The sequence below is a fragment of the Raphanus sativus genome, chromosome 8, assembly GCF_000801105.2.
Source record: "Raphanus sativus cultivar WK10039 chromosome 8, ASM80110v3, whole genome shotgun sequence".
Lineage (NCBI taxonomy): Eukaryota > Viridiplantae > Streptophyta > Magnoliopsida > Brassicales > Brassicaceae > Raphanus > Raphanus sativus.
In genome coordinates this window covers 21,738,854-21,764,231 of record NC_079518.1, presented here as the reverse complement: position 1 = coordinate 21,764,231, position 25,378 = coordinate 21,738,854, and the positions used below count along the sequence as shown (strand labels likewise).

At 35.9% G+C, this 25,378-nt stretch overlaps 2 protein-coding genes across 2 annotated transcripts; both read right to left on the bottom strand.

Moving 5' to 3' along the window:
* Nucleotides 1–18,789: 18,789 nt before the first annotated feature.
* LOC130498390 (G-type lectin S-receptor-like serine/threonine-protein kinase SRK) lies at nucleotides 18,790–19,617 on the bottom strand. Its single transcript, XM_056991720.1, has 2 exons — nucleotides 19,421–19,617; nucleotides 18,790–19,280 (listed from the first exon to the last, which is right to left on the bottom strand). The coding sequence occupies exons 1-2, from the start codon at nucleotides 19,562–19,564 to the stop codon at nucleotides 18,921–18,923; spliced, it is 504 nt and encodes a 167-aa protein (XP_056847700.1). The 5' UTR covers nucleotides 19,565–19,617; the 3' UTR covers nucleotides 18,790–18,920.
* Nucleotides 19,618–19,694: 77 nt separating this feature from the next.
* LOC108821315 (receptor-like serine/threonine-protein kinase SD1-8) lies at nucleotides 19,695–23,302 on the bottom strand. Its single transcript, XM_056992972.1, has 6 exons — nucleotides 21,929–23,302; nucleotides 21,655–21,783; nucleotides 21,423–21,565; nucleotides 20,830–21,040; nucleotides 20,493–20,730; nucleotides 19,695–19,749 (listed from the first exon to the last, which is right to left on the bottom strand). Exons 1-6 carry the CDS (start codon nucleotides 23,172–23,174, stop codon nucleotides 19,695–19,697), a joined length of 2,022 nt encoding a protein of 673 aa, XP_056848952.1. The 5' UTR covers nucleotides 23,175–23,302.
* Nucleotides 23,303–25,378: the final 2,076 nt, after the last annotated feature.

The following is a 25,378-nucleotide window of genomic DNA, read 5'->3' as shown; positions in this document are numbered from 1 at the left end:
TTTTCAGCCAAATAGAAGTTGTGTCTTGTTGGTGTTTTTGATTGTCTGAATTTTAGTATCTGATTGATTGATGATTCAAAAGTTGATTATTAATTGCTGCTTATGTGAATGACAATGTGTCTGTTTGGTGTTTGACATACTCTTATGGCTTTGTTTTATTTTGTTGGTTTATCGGTTAGAAACTTAAAACATAAATTGGTCAAAAAGTCATGGGTTCATCTAAACAGGTAAGGAAAAACAATATATATTATAGTTACTGATTTGTTGTGTGATTAAGAGAGTTTAAATTATGCTTTCATGTGTCCAAACCGAAGAGCTGATCCTTGTTATGAGAGGTGTGTATGGGAATTTGTGAGGTGTGTTGGTGCAGATTTCCCAGAGTTGGAGATGATCATTTGCCCATGCAGTGACTGTCGCAACGTAGATCGTCACTCAGCCGGTGTTATTGTGGATCATCTAGTAACTAGGGGAATGGATTTGAATTACAAGATGCGGGAGGATCGGTATCACCATTGAGAAGTAATATCAGGGACTGACAGTAGAAGCAATGCAAGTGAGAAGAGCAAAGAGATTTTAGGGTGATACCAAGCAACTGCATTTATTGATGAAGAGTTTCTTAGGCATGGTGACTTAAGTGAGGTTCCTGAAGGTGAATATAAGGTAGAAGATAAGTTTCTTGCAAGAATATGAGTTTCTTGCTAAGCTAGCCGGTGCAGAAACATCTCTATATCCAAGTTGTGCTAACCACAGCAAGCTCTCTGCGATTGTTTTGCTCTTTAGGATAAAGACACAGAGTGGTTGGTCTGATAGAAGCTTCGATCTTTCGCTTGAGACTTTGCCGCAGATACTACTAGGGGATAATGTCTTGCACACTTCCTTTGATATGGGTTATGAGAAGATACACGCCTGTGTGAACGACTGATGTCTATTCAGAAAAGAGTTTCAGAAGCTAGAAAAATGTCTGAAATGCAACGCTTCAAGATGGAAGATTAACATGCACACAAGTGAGGTGAAGAAAGATATTCCACAGAAAGTTCTTAGGTACTTCCCGATAATCCCACGGCTAAAGAGGATGTTCAGGTCAGAGGACATGGTGAAGGACTTAAGGTAGCATTTTAGTAATAAGAGCACTGATGGAAAATGTAGACATCTGGCAGATTATGTTACTTGGGATCAAATGAATGACAAATACCCGTCATTTGCCGCTGAAGAAAGGAATCTCAGGCTAGGGATGTCCACTAATGAGTTCAATCATTTTAACATGAAGAATGTGAACTATAGTTCTTGGCATGTTTTGCTTGTCAATTTACAACATGTCACCTGAAAAGTGTATGAGGAAGAGAACATCATGTTGTCATTATTGATTCCTGGTCCAACCCAACCTGGAAACAATATTGATGTGTACTTAGAACTGCTTATAGAGGATCAAACCACCTTTGGTAGAAAGGAGAGTTAACTATGATGCATTCAGCCACAGCACATTCACATTAAGAGCAATGTTTCTCTAGACCATTCATGATTTTTCTGCATATGGAAATCTTGCAGGCTGTAAAGTAAAGAGTACACTGGGTTGTCCGGTGTGTGTAAGAAACAGAGACAGTATGTGGTTGAGTAACTGCAGGAAGCACGTTTCTATGTCCCATCGGAAAGATCTATCTCCCACACATCCTTATCGAGGAAAGAAATCATGGTTTGATGGGAAAGCTGAGCATGGGAAAAGGGGTAGGATTATGAGTACCCATTTAAGAGGTACATGGAAGTGCTGAAAGACTTTGTAAGAAATCCTGCAAGACCAAAGGGTTGTATTGCTTAAGCGTATCTCACAGAGGAATGCATGAGGTTCTGCAGTCAGTTCTTGAAAAAAACAACAAGTTATGAGGAGAAACCTGATAGAAATATTGAGTTCGAGAGCAGCTCTATTCTTGAGGGTTGTCCAATATCCGCATGCACTTGTTGTGTTCTTTTTGAGAAGGATATCAACATTGTACATCTTGTTGTGATTCAGAATATGTCAATTGTCGAACCTTATGTGGAGTAAGTCTTTGAAAGCGACTTGTTGCTTTTTTTTATTACTGTCGAATGTTGGTTTATAAAGTTTATAATACTTTGTTTTAATCCATTTGAAGAATGCACCTGCAACATCTACAGGACACTAATGACATATGTAGACGTGATGCAACAACATTATGGAGAACATGTAAGACCCGATCATGGATTCCTCAATCCAACCAGACCGCGGCCTCACCTAACACTTCACTCAATTTTTATTTTTTGATTCTGGTTTTAAGTCCAATAATTTTCTAAGTATTTTCCATTGATTTGAGGTTCATTTATTCAATCATAACAATCATAATCAGTTAGGGGCAAATCGACATTTTATAGATAATAGAAATGTTATCCATAGAAAGTATTCATTCGTTCAGTTGCACACTAGGCTATACATAATCAAACGTTTGCACATTAGCTATCATAAGTTCATTCCTACACGAATCTACCCAATTACACCACACATCCTTCCACGGCGAGAACGGCACCGTATACAGGGGAACCTCGGGAGTCAGGGCATCGACTGGAGCCGCAGGTCTCGGAGACACGCCACGTGTAGGGATCACCGTCCTCAGCCTCGCGACGAGCCATCTCACTCTGAAAGGAAAGAAACTCCGCACTGTTAGCTGGAACAGCTCTGGCTGCAAAAAGTTGGTAGAACAACTCTTCTGAAAGTTATTGGAAGAAGACATCTTGATGAATAGAATTTTCTAAGAGGAAATACAAAGAGAACTTGGAAAGTTGAGAGAATGTGGACAGAATAAAGAAGGGAAGCTCTATACTTATTGAAGAAAAAAAAGTTGAAGGGATTTTCCGCATTAAAATTAGGTAAAATCATAAATATGGAACAAAAGAATAGGTATATTGTTCTTATGCTATATATTCAACATAACATTGTCTTGTACCATAATATTTTGTGTAACTCCAATTTAAACCTTAAATTTTATATTTAAAAAAAATTAACTAAAAAAATAAAACACATTTGAAAAGTTTGTAAATAAAAGAGGGAGTCCCGACACCAGCTGCCTCGTACGGCTCTTCCTAAGAACTTGAGCCCCAAATAGAAAACATATGAAACCTGATCGAAACCTTTCTTCTTTGTTTGAGTCTATTATACTGATTAACTCCATGGGTAAGTAGTTTAACTCAAACTCGAGATCAGTTTGGTCAATTCCAAAATCCTGAAAAGCCATAGTCCTTAGACCTTCAAAGGTCGTTTTTTCTTATCAACAGCAAATCCCCATCCTTTAATAGGATCAAATTTCCACTTCCACAAGAGACATAAATATGCATTTCCTTCAACAAGAGATTCAAAAACTTTAGGTGGTTTTCAAAATTTTTTTAGATATTATAGATTTAGAATATATTCTCTTAACAAATTTTAGAGAGATTTTTGGAAAATATACATTTCGAAGTTGGTAGTATATACATTCTACTAACTACTAAGATTGTGCAAACCCCCCCCCCCCCCCCCCCCCCGTGCTAGGATAAAATATTTTGGTAGATTTTTTGAGTTCGTCTTCGGATATATTTTAGGAAGTAATAGTTAATGAAATATACCGTAGTCCAGAGAAAAAGTAAATGGCAACCGGTTCTTCTGCTACCGTGAATCAAAATATGAAATTGTGTTTTACTAATATTTAGTCATCATGTATATAGACAAGAGACAATCATATGAAAAATATTTAAGTTGACTAAATTTTTTTTTTTTGAATAAAATTTAACATTCATTCAAAAATAAATATTTAGTCAACTTAAATATTTTCCATATGATTGTCTCTTGTCTATATACATTTTGTATATTTTCTGACTTTTAAAATAAATGATATGAAGTTTTAAAGTTAGTGAGGAGTACCTAAGTCCAATTTTTTAACCAAAAAAAAGTTTTATAGCAAAGAGACAATGCAGTTGTTTTTCTACTAAGTTTTGACAAACTTTTTTATTATAACGAGGTGCACACACTATTTTGGTAAATATATAGGACAAGACTTGAGTTCACTCCCTATGGTGAACCCTTAAATTCACCACATTTTTAAAGACCAATCAAAGTGTCAACTAGATTAGTGATTAAAAATATTAAATAATGTTTTCAAAAACCAAAATAATTAAAAAAATAAATAGTGTCAATTTTAATAATGCTAATATCATTATCTAATCCCTAAACTCAAACTCTATAGTCTAAATCGAAATTCTAAATTATAAACACAAACTCTATACCCTAAACCCAAATCTTAAACCATAAATCATAAACCAAAAAACCTAAACTCTAAACCCAAACCAATATCCTAAACCCAAACCCTAGACTTTAAACCCAAAACGTAAATACTAAACCCAAACCCTATACCCTAAATGTTTGGATTAATATTGATGTTGTTCTTTTGAAATTTAAGGTTAAGAATTAAGGTTTAGATTTAGAGTTCATGGTTTGGGTTACGGTCTAGGATTTGAGTTTACGGTCAAGGATTTGGGTTTAGGGTTTATGGTTGGACAGGACTTGGGTTCGCCCTCTAGGGTGAACCTTTAAATTCACCATTTGATTTATGACCAATCAAAGTGACATGTGGATAATTAAATAAAAAATATTAAATATATTTAAAAATAACTAAAAAAGAATAATGCAAATTCTAAATTCTAAATCTTAATTTTTAAACCCTAAACATTAATTCCTAAATCAAAACCCTATACCCTAAACTCAAATCCTAAACCCTAAACCCAAATCATAAACCCTAAACCAGAACTATATATTCTAAATCATAAATCTTAATTTCTAAACCCTAAACATTAATTCTTAAATACAAACTCTATACCCTAAACTCAAATCATAAACCCTAAACACAAATCCTAGACCCTAAACCCAAACCTATACGGTTTGGGTTAAGGTTTACGGTTTGGATTTAGCGTCTATGATTTGAGTTTAGGGTATAGAGTTTAGATTTAGGGTTTATGGTTTAAGTCTAGAGTTTAGAGTATACGGTTTGGATTTAGGGTTTAGCATGTGATCTAGAGTTTGAGTTTAGGGTCTAGGATTTGGGTTTAGCGTATACGGTTTGAGTTTAGGGTCTAGGATTTGGGTTTAGGGTTTAGGATTTGAGTTTAGGATATAGGGTTTGGATTTTGGAATTAATGTTGAGTAATTGGCTCGATTGCACCCAATCGCACATATAATTTGCCAAATGCCCTGACTTTTGTATCACTTTTTTCGTGGACGATTATACCCCTGCCAGCTCTGTAAACCTACGACGCCTAGTGTCTGCTTTGTGTGGGGGAATGAGACAGGCGCTTCCTTTCGTCTATTGGACAATACAACGATTCGTTCATCACAAAAAAGTTTGTGCTATCTCTGGTGTTTTTTAATTAGTTCATCAAAGAGTTGCATTTATCTCACCCCCCAACCTATACATCTCTTTCATATTTCTTATTCATCACTTCACTGTCATCTCTTTTTTCATCTTCAATCTTTCATAAATCTTATAAAATCCTAAATTTTTAGATTTTATTTCATACTCTCAGATGGAAGTTTATCAGCTACCACCGCGAATGTTCGCCGCCGACGAAAAACCTCTGGGTGAGCGCGTTAAGTCTTATCACAAGCTAAAGAAAATCGAGGCGCTTATCTAGGCACTCGAACCCGACGAATTGGAGTTTCTGCGAAATTCAACATTGGGAAAGGTTCTTGTACCTGTCGAAAGTCTTGGATTTGAAGTTTCTGATATATACACACATGTTTAACAGTGCAACTTCGTTGTTAGCAACTAACTAGCAAGATATCAGTTTTCCTTGTTTGTAGGCGCCAAGTAACTTCTTTGTTAGCCGTTAACAATCATACAATGATATCTATACAAACTTTAAAGAAGGCGAGACCCTGACGAAGAGCTGCTATCAGATGATGAAAATATGGCGACAAACGATAAACCATCCCAGGAGACCAAGTACTGTTTCGTTCCTGGACACGCTAAGATCATTGATATTCCAGGTAACAAAACTTTGGTAAATGATGAATTAGTAGTCAAGTTTTGATTTAGTCGCTAGCACTTCTTAGAACAAATAATTAAATATTTCTGAGTTTCGCTATATCGAAAGCTTAGCAGTTACTTGCATAATTATCCACTAAACATGTATTCAGTTGACTTTGTCGCCGTTAATGCGGCCTGTAAATTATCTTTTCACTCTAATTGGATAGTTGAATTCTCACTCAATTAGCCTCTGTTTAAATTATTCAAATTTGTTATCAAGTAAATTGAAATTTTAGTTGCTATGCGCATTATTAGTGGCAATAAAATCCGTTAACTTTAGTGTACAATATAGTTCTCAATTAGACTTCTTTCCATTTAGTTGTCTGCTAATTTAATTAATTGCATGCTGATTTCAGAGCTAAACGATAATAAAAATGTTACAAGTTAAATATTTTGATAAACTGCTACAAGTGTTAATACATTATAATGTCTCTGTCTGAACTTCACACATGTCCTTTCTTCTATGTTTGTAGGTGCCTGTCAGGTATATTCTTGATGATCTGTACGAAGAATTGTCTGCTGGACTAGATCCTCACCTCCTGCATATAATCTAAATTAATCAGTTGCATAACCAAATAACATTAATCCTCTTTCCTTCTTCACACACAGCTCGTTTAGCCTCTGTTTTATTCAAATTGTTATGAAGTAAATTGAAATTTTAGTTTCTAGTCGTATTATTAGTGGCATTGAAGTCGGTTAACTTTAGTGTACAAATATAGTTTTCTATTCCTTGTTTCCATTTAGTTGTCTGCTATTTTAATTAATTGCATGCAAACTTCAGAATTACCGATAATAAAAATGTTATCGGTTAAATGTTTTGGTAGACTGCTACTAGTGCTAATACATTATAGTGTCTCAATCTGAACTTCACACATGTCCATTCTTCCTTGATTGTAAATGCACATTAGGTCTATTCTTGATGATCCGACGAAGAACGGTATGTTTGACTAGATCCTCACCTTCTGCATATAACCCAGTTACAGCCCCAAATAACATTAACATATAAAGACATAATTAACCGCTAAATATTAAGTTATCAAAGTGTGGATTCTAACCAAGTACCTGAGAACCGTCACCATCATTGTTATCTGGTTCTGGGTCAGCATTGCCTAAGCTTGCAGCCCCAAACCCCAAACCTATCTGCAAATTTCAGAATTGAACTCCATGGATGTCTGGTTCAATCACTTTGTTCTTTCCTTTATCATTTGAATCTCCAAGCCTCCCGACAACCCCACCCGTAGCTGCTAATAACAAATATAACACATAAAGGTTCATGTATCAGTTAAAGAGGAAGTTATCAAATACAAACTGAAGATGATAATAATTGTTAATAATACTAACCTATTGCTAACATCAGATTTTCCCGCTCAGATGTTTCATTATGAATCTATGATAGCCTGATTATCATCATAACCATCATCAGATTTTCCCGCTCCGGTGTTTGCTAAATACCTAGAATCTCACGATCAGAACCATCGTCGTTTGGTAGGACATCAGTCATTCCAAATTGATGGGTGCATGAAGCTGAACCCAAAACCAAGTTTAGAAAGTGTTTTCCATGATTGACAGTGTCTGGCATCTTACCCTTTCTCTTAGCAGATAATGCCTTCTTTACACAGTCAACTTCAGGAATATGCGCTAACAAAATAGTTGATAGACACAATTCGTGTTAGCAACATACACAATTTTCTTACGTTGCTGTAAAAGATATTGTACACTATCAAACGATTTGCTATCCTTTAATCCTTCAATCACAACTTTCGTTTTAGATTTACCTTTCACACAAATTTCTCTATCTGCTAAGCTTTATATCCTACACTAAAAACCCTAGTATCAAATCTAGTTTTCCATTAAATATCATAGATCCACTTTTTTCTTCAAAATAAATCATAGATCCACTTACCGAAACCATCAACATCAGAGGCTGTACAAATCTACTCTTTATCCACCGGATTCTTCAATGAAGCATCCCCTACGGTCAGACTGCGCCGAATCCTCTTCTGCATATATTCTCTGACACAAGTCTGGTTTCGTCGATCGTGTTATCAAAAAGCAGGGGTATTTTCGTCTGATCTATACCAAAAGGATACTACTTTATGGGTTATTCAAAGCGATGGGTATTTCTCCAATTTGGGCCTTTGCTGGGTATATTACACACATTGTCCCATTAATGTTTAGAGTTTATAAATTAAGATTTAGGGTTTTAGACTTAATATTATTCTTTTTAGCTATTTATAAATATAATTAATATTTTTATTTAATTATCCACTTGTCACTTTGATTGGTCATAAGTTAAGTGGTGAATTTAAAGGTTCACCCAAGTCTTGTCCAAATATATACTACAACGTAGTACGTACTGTGAAGACTAATTGATCTTTAGAAATTGCTTCCTTTTCCTATTCCTGGTTTCAGTTCTCCAATTTCCTTTCAACATTAATGTAACACCCGTCTCCTTCTCTCTCTCGGTAACGGCGTGCTACTTACCGAAAAATACCAAATGAAACCGAATTATACAAAATCGAATAAGAAAATATTGAAACATTTAATAAAATAAATCCAGCAGAAATACACTTTTAAAATAATTTATAAAATAAGTTTCATAAAACCGAAATAAAATCACGATCATCCCAAAAACACCAAACCGTCTAGATATCCAACTAATCGTCATGCTCACCTGCAAGGGGAAGAAAGAGGGGTGAGCAACAGGGGAGTCACTCAGTGATGTATGAGATGCTAAACCGGAAACCACAGACTCAGTACATAGCACTACGATCATGTAGGCCTAGCTCTAGCACGAAACAAACACAGTGTCTAATACACCACATAAAACATCCAATGCGCTAATGGTACAAGTTACTCTATGCACCATAAATTTCCTCATAAGGATATATGTATATCTCCAGGCTTACACTAGTCCATCTCTGCATTCCTACAATCTGCGCGTCGGCAATTGATACAAACGTGTTTGTACCTCCGCAATCACACTGCTCATCGGCGGCTTACACAAATGTCTCTGTGCACCCGCAATCACACTGCTCGTCGGCGGCTTACACAAACGTCTTTGTGCACCCGCAATCACCACAAACAGACATATTTATATATACATATATAACAGTTTTAAATCACTCAATCCATTCAACCGTTGAATCCCCTATTATCCTATTTACGGTTTGACAATCAATAAAATAATAAACAAGCAAGACTCTCAAACATACTCAATTCACAGAGATGGATCATATTTCGAAACTAAATTTCTTATAATAGTAGTACTAAACTAGCTCGGAATTTAAACGGAATAGCCCTCACCTGGCCAGTATCGAAATTAGGATCTTGTTTTAAATCTTGCAATCAGAGGGTCCCATCATACCAACTTCGTGAGAGACAGCACGTACCAAAGCATGATTTGATATGGTCAACATACGAGTAAGATATAATAATTATTAGCTTCAAGCATAAATAAAGACATTGCTTGTTGCAGAAGTATAACAAAAGGCGCATAATCTTTTTGGAAAAGTTACGACACGATAGATCTACAATAAGGAGGACAAGAGTGGCTCTTTGGTGGCTAGACGAACATGGGATAAAGAAGAAGCAAGAACGAACACAAATGAAAGGAAGGAGAAGGTGGAGAGAAAGATAAGATCAGAGGTGATGATCACATTGGCTCTTCATCACGACCAAAGAAAATAATAGGTAATAGCAGGGCCGTCTCAAACTTTAGACGGATCATGGTCAAAATTAAGAATAAAGGCCTTTTTAACAATCTGAAATAACTTTGATTCTTTTTACAAAATATCAATATAATATAAAATAAATACATCAATTTAATTATTTAATATCTAAATAAAACCATTTTCTAGTTTTAATGCAAAATCATTGAACATAATTATTTGGCATTTTTCAATGCAAAATAATTGATCAAATCATCAAATTTGATCATTATTCTAACTTTTTCAGTTATTTTTTACGTTTGTTATATGCACAATCAAAAATCATAATCTATAAATATAGTAGAATAACAAAATCTGGACAGTAAGCTATATATCTTGATTGGACAAATCACTTTTTTTTATTATCAACAGAAGTTGTAAGCTAATTTTCTTTTCTTTGTTTTTGCTATTTCTAGTTAAAAATGGTGAAAAATATATTTTGATATCCATATTTATAATATAATCAATTAGTATATTAACTTTATATACTACCACTGAATATTCAAACACACATTAACAACTATTTTTTACTTTCCAAAATATATAATTGATATAAATACTAATTACTTCCCAATTTATTGCATTTTTAGTTGGTTATATAAACAAATGAAAAAATTTGTAATTTACATTTATTGGTTGTAAATACGGAACCTAAATTCAAATATAGTTATTCTGATTTTTTTTTATAAAAATAGGATTTTAAATTTTTAAGTATTACTAAAATAAATCTTTTGCACGTGCCAAAAGACGGTCCTGGGTAATAGGGTTTTGACTTCTTATAAACACACGAATACACTTAACAAGAAAAGGGTATGGCTTGTTTTAATTAAAAATAATAATTATCACACAAACCAAACCGGTTAAAAAAAACCGGATCGTTACAATTCTCCCCCATTTAATCGGAATTCGTCCCGAATTCTAAGCGGAATCCAATAAAAATTTCAAAGGATACGAAAGAAAAAAGGACACGAGACGAGAACAAAGAAAACAAATATAAACTTGATCTTCTACTGCAAAAGAAAGCAAAATCAGAAACTCTAACGAATAACCGAGTACGGAAAGGTGTCAATTTTTTTTCAAAATTCCCAATCCCAAAACATTACAAAAATCACTGAAATCCGAGTCCCATAAATCGCCGTCCCGGGTCAGGGCCGGGACGGAACCCCGCTCTGATACCAGAAAGGAAAAACACCCGTCTCCTTCTCTCTCTCGAGAACGGCGTGCTACTTATCGAAAAATACCAAATTAAACTGAATTATCCAAAATCCAATAAGAAAATACTGAAAATTTTAATAAAATAAATCCAGCAGAAATACACTTTTAAAATAATTTATAAAATAAGTTTCATAAAACCGAAATAAAATCACGATCATCCCAAAGACACCAAACCGTCCAGATATCCGATTAATCGTCATGCTCACCTGCAAGGGAAAGAAAGAGTGAGCAACAGGAGAGACACTCGGTGAGGTATGAGATGCTAGACCGCAAACCACAGACTCAGTAAATAGCACTACGATCATGTAGGCCTAGCTCTAGCACAAAACAAACACAATGTCTAATACACCACATAAAACATCTAATGCGCTGATAGTACAAGTTACTCTATGCACCATGCATTTCCTCATAAGGATATATGTATATCTCCAAGCGTACAGTAGTCCATCTCTGCACTCCTACAATCTGCGCGTCGGCGACTGATACAAACGTCTTTGTACCCCCACAATCACACTGCTCGTTGGCGGCTTACACAAACGTCTCTATGCACCCGCAATCACACTGCTCGTCGGCGACTTACACAAATGTCTTTGTGCACCCGCAATCCACACAAACGGACATATTTATATATACATATATAACAGTTTTAATATCACTCAATCCATTCAACCGTTGAATTTCCTATTATCCTATTTTGGGTTTAACAATCAATAAAATAATAAACAAGCAAGACTCTCAAACAGACTCAATTCACAGAGACGAATCATGTTTCAAAACTAAACTTTTTATAATAGTAGTACTAAACTAGCTCGGAATTTAAACGGAATAACCCTCACCTGGTCAGTATCGAAATTGGGATCTTGTTTTAGATCTTGCAATCAGCGGGTCCCATCATACCAACTTCGTGAGAGACAGCACGTACCAAAGCATGATTTGATATGGTCAACATACGAGTAAGATATAATAATTACTAGATGATAACCCGCGCCATGCGCGGGGTGAGTTTTTAAAATATGTTGTATTGAAATATTACAATTAGAATGCATCTTGTTATCAAGATTTTTTTTACATTTGATTTGGGGTGGACATTCGGATACCATTTGGTTCAGTTTAGTTTGGTTCGGTTCAGTTATATTTTGATTTTTTGTGAGTTCGATCCGGTTCGGATATGCGGGTTCGGTTTGGATTTGGACTCAGATAACTCATTTTATTTTTAAAAAAATAAAATTCGTATATACTTTAAATTTCTCAAAATATAAAAATAAAAAAATTATTTATAACATATAAATGTGTATAATGCAAGCTAAAATACTTAAACTTAACATAAATTTGGTTAGCTTCAATATTCGGATAAGAAATCAATAGATATTTGAAGTATTAGTATTTTGAATATCATTTAAATATTTTAATCATGTATTTTTAACTATTTGTAAATATTTTCAAGTATTTTGGACAACTTAATAACATTTTATATATTTTTAATATTCTTTTAGATATTAAATTCTAAAAAAATAATATATTTAAGTATATAAATCTGGTTTCGATATATTTGATATCCGAAATATTTCGTTTCGGATTATGTTCTGTTCTAAAAAAATATCATCTTAATAACATCTTACAATTTTTGGTAATTTATAGACGTTTTAAAAAATTCAAAATATAACATATATGAAAAATCTATTTTTTAAAATATGTTTAAGTGATTTTTTTTTGATAATATTAATTAAAATAAAATGTAGAGGATACAAATTTTTTTATCAAATATTTTTGATTTGTAATCATTAATTATCATATATATACGTTAATCATATTAGGTAATTTTGTAGCTTTTATTTAAGGAAATAAACTTACGTAGTTTTTATTTAAGTAAAGAATTTAAGACTATTAATTAATATGATAATTAGTTTAATAAAAAGTATAATATATATTTATATGGACCAACATATTTTTCTAAGGATTTCTGAGAATCATCCTAGTGATGACACGTGGCTACAAAACATGTTGTAATGTTCCAGGATTAATATATAGGGGATTAGCTTCAAGCATAATGTGACAGGATACGTCACAACATCGATTCTCCATTACTAGTTCTCCATATTTCTAGTTTTCCTTTTCTAAGTCTTATGTTAATTTTCCTTTTGATCTTAGATTTATGTTTTCCTTTTCTTATAGTTAAACCTCCTCTTGGTTTGCTATAAATATGTAGCCTAAAGGCACGTTATTAATCATACAATCAATCAATAAAGCTTTCTTAAACCTATTACTTATCTCTCAAGTTATCTTACTAAGTTCTAACGAAAGAGCTTCGCATACGAACTCTGGTTTTCGAGTTGATCCTTCTTCATTAGTGATCATCTCCTACACCTTTGTTTATCCGTTCTTCGAATCCACAGTAGGATTCCTAGTTTGGGATTTATCTATTCGGAATTCCTGTCTCAATGGTATCAGAGCATCTCAATCCTCTAGGATCATATCATGGACACTAGATCAACGACCGCTATGTCTAAGGTGAACAAACAGCTCGACAAAATCCATTCATCCCAATCGCAGCAGTCAGAAGAAATAAGGAAAGAGTTAGGAGGAGAAATTGCAGAACTTAAATCAATGATTTCACAAATCCTAAAGGCTACAAGCTCCGATCAAACTCAATCCTCTACACCAAAACCAACAGACCCAAATTCATCAGAACACAGCACCATCAAAACAGCCGCACCATCCGACGCAGACAACCACCCCCTCTTCCCCACACACTCTCTTCCCGCTTAACAAAAGTCGGTTTCCCAATGTTCGACGGAACATAGCTCAAAGAATGGATATATCGGTGTGAACAAATTTTTCCATCAACAACACATCACCAGAACTAAAAGTCCGTCTTGCCTCTCTTCATCTCACCGGAAAAGCTCTACAGTGGCACCACGGATATATCACAAATAGATATAATATATATCCTCTCTGGCCAGACTACGTTAGCGCTATATCATCAAGATTTAGAGAGCTATACTATGATCCTCTCGCCGAACTCGTTAGTCTAAAACAGAGCAGCGACACTATTGACGAATACTTAGAGAAGTTTGATTCTTCGATGACTCGTCTCACGCTTCCACCGGAACACGCACTGAGCATCTTCTTGACCAACATGAACCAGCATCTTGCTTTCCATGTTCGACAGTTCAACGTAACTACCGTTCCAGAAGCTGCCCGCATAGCCAAATTCCATGAGCTCTCTCTCCAGCACACTCCTGTAAAGTCATCTCGACCTTCCTACAACTCGTATCAAAAGACAAACTCATCATCTTCATACAAATCTCAAACTGCAACCACACCAGCAACAGCGAACACAAAACCTCTGCTACAAAATACAAATCAGAAACGCCTTACCTTCGACGAGATGCAGGAACGAAAGCGTAAAGGTTTATGTATGTTCTGCGAAGAACCCTTCACTCCAGGCCACCAGCTTAAACACAAGCGAGCTCAAATCTTGTATCTCGAAACAGAGAATGAAGACTCCGAAGAGGAAGAAGACATACAGACACCAGCTGATCCAGCCATCGAAGATACTGATAACAAAACTCCGACAATCTCTGTTCATGCTCTCAACGGCTCACCAACTTACAATTGCATGAGAATTATGGGTCAATACGGAAAAAGAAAGCTCCATATTCTCATCGATCCAGGAAGCACTCACAACTTCCTTGATCTCCAAGTTGCTAAAACTCTGGGTTGCAACCTCACATCGATCACACCGATGCCCGTAGCCGCAGCAAGTGGCGACTTGATCACCACCTACAAGTGCAGTGATTTCGTATTGAAGACACAGGGATATGAGTTCAAATCTGAAGTCCGGACCTTACGACTCGGATTTAGTGATCTCGTTCTTGGAGTCCAATGACTCTCCACTTTAGGACCCATCTTGTGGGATTTCCTAAACCTTCGTATGGAATTTAAATTCAAAGGAATCAAGCATGTCCTTCGGGGAATCACACCAAATGATTCAAAGATCATCTCTAGCAGCAGCCTCAACAAATTAATGTTACAAGAATCGCATGTAGCGCTTCTCACCTGCAAAAGGTGGATGAAACAAAACCAGAACAAGGACTCAGGCCTGAGACAATTTTCTATCATATTGAGGCTAGCGATACAGCACAAGACAGTTCTGGATCACTACAACGCCTTCTCGAATCATACTCAGATATCTTTGACGAACCAACTGAGTTACCTCCATTTCGAAAAGGATTCAATCATAAGATACCTTTAGAAACTGGTGCTAAACCAGTGAATCTCAGGCCATATCGTTACTCTTCCATACAAAAAGACGCAGTTGATAAAATGATCCGGGAGATGCTCACGCAGGGAATCATATAAGACAGCTCCAGCCCATACGCTTCTCCAATTGTCCTCGTCAAGAAAAAAGATGGCTCTTGGCAGCTTTGCGTCGATTACAGAGGTCTCAACAAACAAACTATTAAAGATAAATATCCCATACCGCTCCTGGAAGATCTACTTGATGAACTCGGTGGCGCAAGAATATTTCTCTAGGCTCGACCTAAGAGCTGGCTTCCATCAGTTGAGAATGGCACCCGAAGATATATACAAGACAGCGTTCCGTACTCATTCAGGACACTACGAGTATCTCGTGATGCCGTTTGGCCTCACAAATGCTCCATGCACGTTTCAAGGTCTCATGAATCACGTGTCTGAACCTGTCCTTCGGAAATTCCTCTTGGTCTTTTTCGATGATATCCTGATATACAGCAAGACGTGGGAAGATCACCTACTTCACTTAGACATGGCTTTCGCAATTCTACGACATCACCAACTATACCTCAAGCGGTCTAAATGCACGTTTGGCGCTACAAAAATAGAATACCTTGGTCACTTTATCTCCTCCGATGGCATCAGTACCGATCCTGTTAAAATCAAAGCCGTGGAGCTTTGGCCAACACCTGCTAGCCAGAAACAACTTCGAAGCTTTCTTGGTCTTGCGAATTATTATCGTCGCTTTATCCAAGGTCACAGCATCATTGTGCGCCCTTTGACATTTCTTCTTCGCAAAGATAGCTTCTCATGGAGTACTGAAGCATCTACCGCCTTTCAAAATTTGAAAGATGCATTAATATCTGCTCCTGTACTTGCTCTACCGGATTTCTCCAAGCAATTTACAGTAGAAACAGACGCTGCAAAGACAGGTATCGGTGCAGTTCTTATGCAAGACAATCACCCTATCTCTTACATTAGCCGAACTATGGGTCCTCGTCACCAGAACCTGTCCGTCTATGAAAAGGAGCTACTTGCAGTCGTACATGCGGTGCAAACATGGAACGCATATTTTGCGCACGCCAAATTCATCATCCGTACCGACCAAAAAAGCCTAAAGTTCTTACTGGAACAAAAGATTTCAACACCATTCCAGCATATGTGGTTATCAAAATTAATGGGATACACTTTTGAGATACACTACAAGCAAGGAAAAGAAAACGTGGCAGCCGATGCTCTTTCACGAGTCACAGGTTCCGAGCTCCTCAACCTCGCTCTGTCTCAAATTCACAACAGGTTTTATGATAAACTCAAACAACTATGGGACACAGACCTGAAGCTTCGTCAAATAATACAAGACCTGCAAACTCAACCATCAAAACACTCAGCATATTCTTTTGTCAACGGCGAGTTACGAAGAAAAGGTAAACTTGTAGTTGGCGATGATGAAGATACCAAGCTTCATATCTTTAGATGGTTGCACGATTCGGCAATAGGCGGTCACTCTGGTAGAGATTCAACGCTGCAGAGAATCAAAACCTTATTCTTTTGGCCAAAGATGAGCTTGGAAACTCAGAATTATGTGCGTAATTGTTCAGTATGTCAGAGAAACAAATATGGTTTGGCAGCAAAACCGGGTTTACTACATCCTTTACCGGTACCTGCAGGAATTTGGGAATCGGTAAGTCTTGACTTCATCGGAGGCTTACCACCATCGTCCGGGAAGCATTGTATCTTGGTTGTTGTCGACAGGCTTAGCAAGAATGCCCACTTTCTAGCCCTATCTCATCCTTATACCGCTATGGACATCGCTAAGCTCTACCTAGATCAAGTTTTTCGTCTTCATGGTATGCCCAAGGACATCACCAGTGATAGAGACCCAACATTCTTAAGTGAGATTTGGCGCGAGATGTTTCGTGTTCATGGTGTCGATCTCAACTTCTCTACATTTTATCACCCGCAAACAGACGGCCAAACTGAAGTTACCAACAAGATGCTCGAAACATATCTTCGTTGCATGACATCAGACTCACCACGTTCATGGATCTCGTGGCTTCCTTTAGCAGAATGGTGGTATAATACCACATACCATTCAGCCATTCATAGCACGCCGTACGATATTGTCTACGGTCAACCTCCTCCCGTTCACATGCCATACCTTCCAGGCGAGAGTTCATCTTCTTCTGTCGACAGAACTTTGCAAAAACGTGAAGCAGTCATCGACCTTATGAAGTTTCATCTCCTCCGCGCTCAAAACAGAATGAAGCAATATGCCGATGCTCACCGATCTGATCGGGAGTTCAAAATTGGAGACTATGTTTACTTGAAATTACAACCTTACCGCCAACATTATCTCAAATGCCGCAATATCCCTCATAAACTTTCACCTACATACTACGGTCCGTTCTTGGTTATTGAACGTATTGGAACTCGTGCATACAAGCTGGAACTCCCTTCAAATGCAGCAATACACAACGTTTTTCATGTCAGCCAGCTCAAGTTATGTCCAAATCCTCCGACTTCACTACCTTTGCTACCTTAATATCTCAACGATGTGGGAACAAGCAAATAACCAGAGCTGATTCTCGAGAAGAAAATGGTGAAACACCATAACAGAACTGTTACTAAAGTCTTAGTTCAGTGGAAGGGGTTTACACCAGAAAAAGCAACTTGGGAATACTATCAAGATTTCATTGCAAAGTATCCTGATTTCCATCCTTGAGACCAAGAATGTTCTGAAGGAGGGAGTATTGTGATAGGATACGTCACAACATCGATTCTCCATTACTAGTTCTCCATATTTCTAGTTTTCCTTTTCTAAGTCTTATGTTAATTTTCCTTTTGATCTTAGATTTATGTTTTCCTTTTCTTATAGTTAAATCTCCTCTTGGTTTGCTATAAATATGTAGCCTAAAGGCACGTTATTAACCATACAATCAATCAATAAAGCTTTCTTAAACCTATTACTTATTTTTCAAGTTATCTTGCTAAGTTCTAACGAAAGAGCTTCGCATACGAACTCTGGTTTTCGAGTTGATCCTTCTTCATTCGTGATCATCTCCTACACCTTTGTTTACCCGTTCTTCGAATCCACAGTAGGGTTCCTAGTTTGGGATTTATCTATCCTGAATTCTCGTCTCACATAAATAAAGACATTGCTTGTTGCAAAAGTATAACAAAAGGTGCATAACCTTTTTGGAAAAGTTACGGCACGATAGATCTACAATAAGGAGGACAACTGGACAAGAGTGGCTCTTTGGTGGCTAGACGAACATGGGATAAAGAAGTAGCAAGAGCGAACACAAATGGAAGGAAGGAGAAGGTGGAGAGAAAGATAAGATCGGAGGTGATGATCACATTGGCGGCTATTCATCACGACCAAAGAAAATACATTAATAGGTAATAGGGTTTTGACTTCTTATACACACAGGAATACACTTAACAAGAAAAGGGTATGGCTTGTTTTAATTAAAAATAATAATTATCACACAAACCAAACCGGTTAAAGAAAACCGGTTCGTTACAATTAAGATGAAGAATGTTGCATCACAAAACGTAAACATTGTTTCTTGCAAGACACAGAATTATGAGTGCCCTTTACAACCCAGCTGGTACATCAATATTTTCTTGCTCATCATAAGTGCAGTGAAAAACAATATTTAATAAATAATGAAAACACCACTTAGCGAGAGTTAATGACAGTTGCAGTGTATTCATTGAATGTAACGGATTCATCAGAACTACTTATCACAGTCGATACCGTCTCTTCAACCAACACAGAAGACGATGACGCTGCGGTAGCTAACCTAGCGAGTCTCAATGAATAATAGTAGTTTGGCTTGATTGGTCGTGGAATATCCGGTGACCTGCCTCTGAGCATCAACACCACGGAGTCTGCATTTGGTCTGCTCCCCGCCTCATCTTGGAGGCAGCATAAAGCTATCTGTAGACATTTCAGTACTTCATCGCCCACTAATGAATCGTCTTCCAAGTGGGAATTCACTAGCGAGAGGTAGTTGCCTCCGTTCCATGTTCGCCATGCCTGTTGTGAAACAAATACATCAAACAGATTAACTATATTATATATATATTTTTTTTTTGATGGAACTATATTATATATTTTAATAGAAGAAAAAGAAGAGATATGAAAGTTGTAATACTATGATTAATTTGTCTTCTTACCAGGTCGATTATGCTATCGCCAGGAAAGGAGTTGCAAAACTTGAAATTTTGCTTCTCCATGATAATCTCTAGGATAACAACTCCGAAGCTAAAAAGATCAGATTTATCAGACATTATTCTAGATACTGCGTATTCCTCGGACATGTAGCCACTGTAATAACAAGGAAAAAAAAAAGAAAAGACTAATCAAGACAAAAAAGAATAAAAAAAAGACAGAAGAAGCTACCTTTTTTTTTTTTTTTTTTTTTTTTTTTTTGTCAACTGACAGAAGAAGTTACCTAAAGACAATAATTATTCTAGACACTGCGTATTCCTCGGACATGTAGCCACTGTAATAACAAGGAAAAAAAAAAAAAGAAAAGACTAATCAAGACAAAAAAGAAAAAAAAGACAGAGGAAGCTACCTAAAGACAATAATTAAAACTAGGGCTGGGCATAAAACCCGTAACCCGAAATCCGAACCGAACCCGAACCGAAAAACCCGATCCGAACCGAATCCGAATTTTTATAAATATCGGAATGGATCTTGTAGGGTGTTACAAAACATATCCGAACCCGAAGTGTTATTAACCGAACCCGAATGGATAATCCGAAAAACCCGAAAACCCGAAAAACCCGAAAAATACCCGAACAAACCGATCCGAATGTCCGAATTAATATATAATATAAATATTTAAAACATAAATATGTACTTCAAATATTCAATTTCATCTTTATTTCAACATGATATCTAACAATAAGTATATAATTTTTTTTAAAAAATATCTTAAATACTCCATTATATATAAATAAGTATATACTTTTATGTTTTTCTATTGAATTTTAGATTTTACTTAGGGTATATCCGAACCGATCTGATATAACCCGAATCCGAATGATATATGGTTACTTCGGGTATTAACCGAACCGAACCGAAACCGATGTGTTATATCCGAACCCGAACCGAACTTGTAAATTTACTAGAATGGGACCTAGAAGGTGTTACAAAATAGAACCGAAATCCGAAAAACCCGAACCGAACCCGAATGGGTACCCGAACGCCCAGGCCTAATTAAAACATTTGATTTCTTACTATGATCCAACCACACGCTGGGTCTGTGCCTCTGTCTGGCCGCTTTCTAAAAATTTTGCCATACCAAAATCTGAAATCTTGGCGGTCATATTACTGTCAAGCAAAATGTTGCTGGGTTTCAAGTCTCTATGTAGAATAGGACTGTCTCTTGAGTTGTGGAGATACGAAAGCCCTTGTGCAATCTCACCCATGATACGGAACTTCTGTTCCCAACTAAGCGACCGGCTTAGAGCTCCACCTAGAGAAAACACACAAGTCGATTTAAACACAATTTCCTATTGCTGTTTTAACTAGAAATTATTCTGAATATTAGAAAGAAAGGAGAGAAGCCACTAACGGAATAGGAAGCGGTTTAAACTCAAATTCTCCATATATTCATAGACCAATATGCGCTCTGTCCCTTCACAACAACATGATAGCAGGCGTACTAAGTTTATATGGAGAACGTTGAGAACGGTTCTTACTTCGTTCCTAAATTCAATTGTCCCTTGTAATGATGTTCTTGACAATCTCTTCACGGCAACAATGGTGCCATCATCTAAGATTCCCTGTCATCATACATTTAAACTTGTGATAAGTTGTTAAGATTGTTAACTATATACTCTGTAAATCAATCTAAACGTCTTCCTCTTACAATGTATTACTGATAAATGATACAGTTACAACCGAATAGTCTCAAGAAGATATCGGATCGCCTCAAGATCTCACGATCTCACACTAATCTCCAGTTTCTAAATGCATAACGATAAACAGAGAACAATAGAAACTATATAAAGCCTAGCTCTTTCTCTAACTGAAAACTCTCCAGCTGGTTCAGAGTCTTTCCCTCCACCACGTCAGCATTATGACTTCTTCCTTTGACCCATGCTTGACCAAGCTTATCATAATTCCAAATTTAAGAGAGATTTCACCTTGTAAAAAAAATTTTACCTTGTAAACAACACCAAAACCACCTCGGCCGAGTTCGTTGGATACAGAGAAGTTATCAGTTGCAGCAGCAACTGTTCTGAGCGCAATGAAAGAGAAAACTTCTCGTGATAATTCGGTCATCATAATCTCTGTTTCAGTTGGTTCTACACATAAACGACACGTTCAATGCTTTTAAATTGATGATGACTATTAAAAAAAAAAAAAAAAAGAAGGAACTCAAAATTTTGCTTACCTTGTGAGTGTGATGAGCCTCTTTTCATTCGCTTCCAGAGGCAGAAGCAGCCAAGGATGAACGCTGCGATTCCTCCTACTATGATCAAAGTGATATAACGCTCCTCCAATCTTGTTTCTTTAGTATCCCCTAAAGAAAAATGTGGAAAACATATGATTATCAGAAGGGGAGGAAACATATTGAGAAACCAAGACCAAAAAAAAATAATATGGAGATAATACAAAACTGTATATTGCTTCAAATCTGTTAGATTCCTGGGAATTTCATTACTAACCCGTTTCATTACTTGCAAGTCGGACATAAAGATCTTGACCGCCTACGCTGTAGTTTCTAATGTCGGTGAGCTCTCTCGTCCAAATGACACAACCGCGCTGGCCGATACCGACATACGCAAATGCTGTACAGTAACAATCCCCTTGGCACATCCTCAAACATTCTTTAGAATTGATTTTCATATCCACAGTTACGCCTGTAGTATCTGGAATCCTCATATTCTTAAGCATTAAGAATTCATCTCCCCGGCAGTTCAACTTCGTCTTTCTCCTACAAGAGAATTTGTTTCCAGCGGCCCAAGGTAGCGTGGACAATGGAATAAAGCCTTCAATACAAAGGCACGTCAATAGTGATTTGTTTTCTAAGCAGTAAGCATTGGACCCACATGGGTATCCACTGCACACATCTCTTTCAGTAGACCAAGACAGCTCCCACTCCTTTTTTTCTTGAACCCATTTATATAGATTATAATTTCCTCCCGGCGTCAATGTCAGTCTGGAGTAGTTTCGTCCGTAAGACATAACGAACGTGAGACTGACCTTATCCCACTCAAAAACCTGTGGCATGTCACCAAACTGGATTCCATTCCAGGGATCCCTTCGATGCGCATACACGTTAAATCCATACTCAACATAATTTACAAAAATCTGAAAGAGACCTCCTCGATTTACAATTTCCATAATTCTTACCCCACTTGCAGGATTATCAGAACTTATCCATGATTGAAGGAATATGTCGGCTCCAGTTTTTGGATTCATTCCCAGTGTCATCTCCGGTAGTAAAGTATCCGTCGGAAAATCAAAACTCTGCCACAAGATGCTATAAGAGTCCTTTTTGTTAGTGTTTTTGAGCACTAGGTTTCCGCTGTCCAGAAGTTCTACCACCATCGGTTGAGAAGAACTCCCATCTCCTCCAATTAGATTCGTTGACCAGATAGGAAGATTAAGATGATTGTAAAGGATGAGGTTGTTGTCGGTCAAACGGAGGGAGAAGTTTGATTCAAAGAGAGGGTGGTTTCTGTTGGCTACCCACAGAACAGTTCGCTTCGGATCCTCCTTATACCATATCCCTATATACCAACTACGAGTATATTTATCTGGTTGAAATAAACCCAGCTCAAAGATATTACCACGAGACACAATGGTCTGGTTCAAGTCTGAAAGAATTTCTAGAGAAAATGAAACTGAAGCACAACAAAGAAAAACAACAAATAAAAACAACAAAAGGGAATTCCGTTGCAGTCTCATCTTTTTATCATTTATCAGCCAAAGAAAAACACACTTCGTTTAGATTGAGGATTCAAAACCAAAAATAAGAGAAAATAATGAACGAAGGCACAAAGAAGAAACAAAGCTGACACATTGCCTTCATAACCCATAAGCAATAAACCAATTAGCCTTTCTCAACTCTATCCTAGGCCTCCATCCCTCTTTCAAGTTTTTTTCCCTCGCTATTTAATTTTAATTTGACCATTTTTGGGTTTGTTGTAACATATGTGACATATGATATGTCTTGTCCACTTTCCCAAACGGAATACCACTTAATATATTTTACTAGATTTTCCTTAAAGCGCCGGATTTTTTTTCTTGATTTTTTATTTGTTGTAACATATGTGATATATGATATGTCTTGTCCACTCTCCCAAACGGAATACCACTTAATATATTTTACTAGATTTTCCTTAAAGCGCCAGATTTCTTTTCTTGATTTTTTATTTGTTGTAACATATGTGACATATGATATGTCTTGTCCACTCTCCCAAACGAAATACCACTTAATATATTTTACTAGATTTTCCTTAAAGCGCCGGATTTCTTTTCTTGATTTTTTATTTGTTGAGAAGTGTAATAAATTTCAGGTGGTAACTTTTTGATCCGCACCATATATTAAATATTAAAAATTTAGAAACAATATAAGTTCTTATAAGTGTTATATCCTAATTCTATTATAACCGTAGAAATTGAAATATTCAATCATAAATTTGTGAATAAAAGCTGAAACCTTATTTAAAATAAATATTTAGTTTTTGATGTGAAAAAAATATATTTAGTCTTTGAACTTATATTTATTTTTTCTTAGGTTCTAATCCGTGCCACAACATATAATCATAATTCAAAACTAAAATTTGTACCAAAATGTGAGATTTTTATTTCATCAAAATTCAATATTGAAAGAGATAAATTACACCTGATTTTATATGGTTAATAAATTATTTTATTATATAAATTTTAATTGGTGCCAAAATCCAAGACCAGAATATTTTAAAACATCACTTTAACCCATACCAAAATGCAATATCATATTTTTTTTTAATTGGACATACTTGTTATTGGATTATTAAGTTATATGATTTTAATGAAATGAAATTTAATCAATATAGATAAGATTTAAGTGGTTGATGAACAATAAATCTCTATTTCAACAAATATAAAATTAAACATATTCAAATGATATATGTATCTGTAATAACTATAAATTAGATTAGCACTCCATGGAATTTATTATATAAAATTTCTAAAAAATTATAAAAGTTTCATTCTAAGATAGTATAAAATGAAATATGATACATAAAAAATTTCCAAAAATAACAAAAGAAAGATGGGTACTACTGCATTTTGGACGTGTTGAAATGATACTAAATGCTCATGTAGCTAAATTTGTAGACCAGTACTATTTTTCAATTTTAGGCTATTTAAGATTTTTAATATATTGACAATTAGTTATTTTATTTTAATTTTAAATTTTTAATCTTAAGATTTTTCTACTATATCTTAAGATATTTAGATATTGTTTACAAAAATGATTATTTAAATATTGTATGTTGTAACCTATTTAACAGGACAGAATTATTCTGAATAGTATATATACCGCGAAAACAATTTTTTAAAAAGCTTTATTATTCATAAATCACTTCTAATACTTAAACTTTTCATTTACCAATATCTAATTAACTGAATTAGACCAATTTGTTAGGGTAAATGATACACTCTAAATTTTACCAGTTTACAGTCATAATATAATTCATATTTAAAGTCTATTATAAGTGTTTGGAATATATTTTGAAGTTTTTTCAGGTCGAGACATGTTTCAGAACAATGTGGAGATTGTGGAGAATTTTAGAGTTTATGGATGAGGAAACTCGTAGATGTTCAAGAAGCCTAAGTCGAGATTTAGAAGAAGCTTCGATTGATTCTGTTTCCTTGGTGTCGCTAGACATCTGCGCGAGTAAATGTGCTCGACTTGATTCAAGATGACTTAAACCCATAAGTCCCACATATTACAAGAATGCTCTTTGCCAACTTTATACCAAATATTTATAGTTTTGCCATAACTTAGGCAAGAGACACCTTACACATCTTTACAGATTCACATTGATTTTTAGTTTTATTTAGTAGTTTGGAGAGAAGATCAAAGACTCATTCAGATATTTTGTACTAGAACTCAAGTATTC

Bases quoted from the DNA above. Each gene is read 5' to 3' on its own strand.
- LOC130498390 (XM_056991720.1), bottom strand. From the start codon at position 19,564: ATGTCCGAGGAATACGCAGTATCTAGAATAATGTCTGATAAATCTGAT. The intron at 19,281-19,420 runs GTAAGAAGACAA...GTTTCACAACAG, and splicing joins GCGATAGCATAATCGACCTG to GCATGGCGAACATGGAACGG.
- LOC108821315 (XM_056992972.1), bottom strand. From the start codon at position 23,174: ATGAGACTGCAACGGAATTCCCTTTTGTTGTTTTTATTTGTTGTTTTT. The intron at 21,784-21,928 runs GTTAGTAATGAA...ATTTTTCTTTAG, and splicing joins ACTTGCAAGTAATGAAACGG to GGGATACTAAAGAAACAAGA. The intron at 21,566-21,654 runs GTAAGCAAAATT...GTTTATGTGTAG, and splicing joins AGGCTCATCACACTCACAAG to AACCAACTGAAACAGAGATT.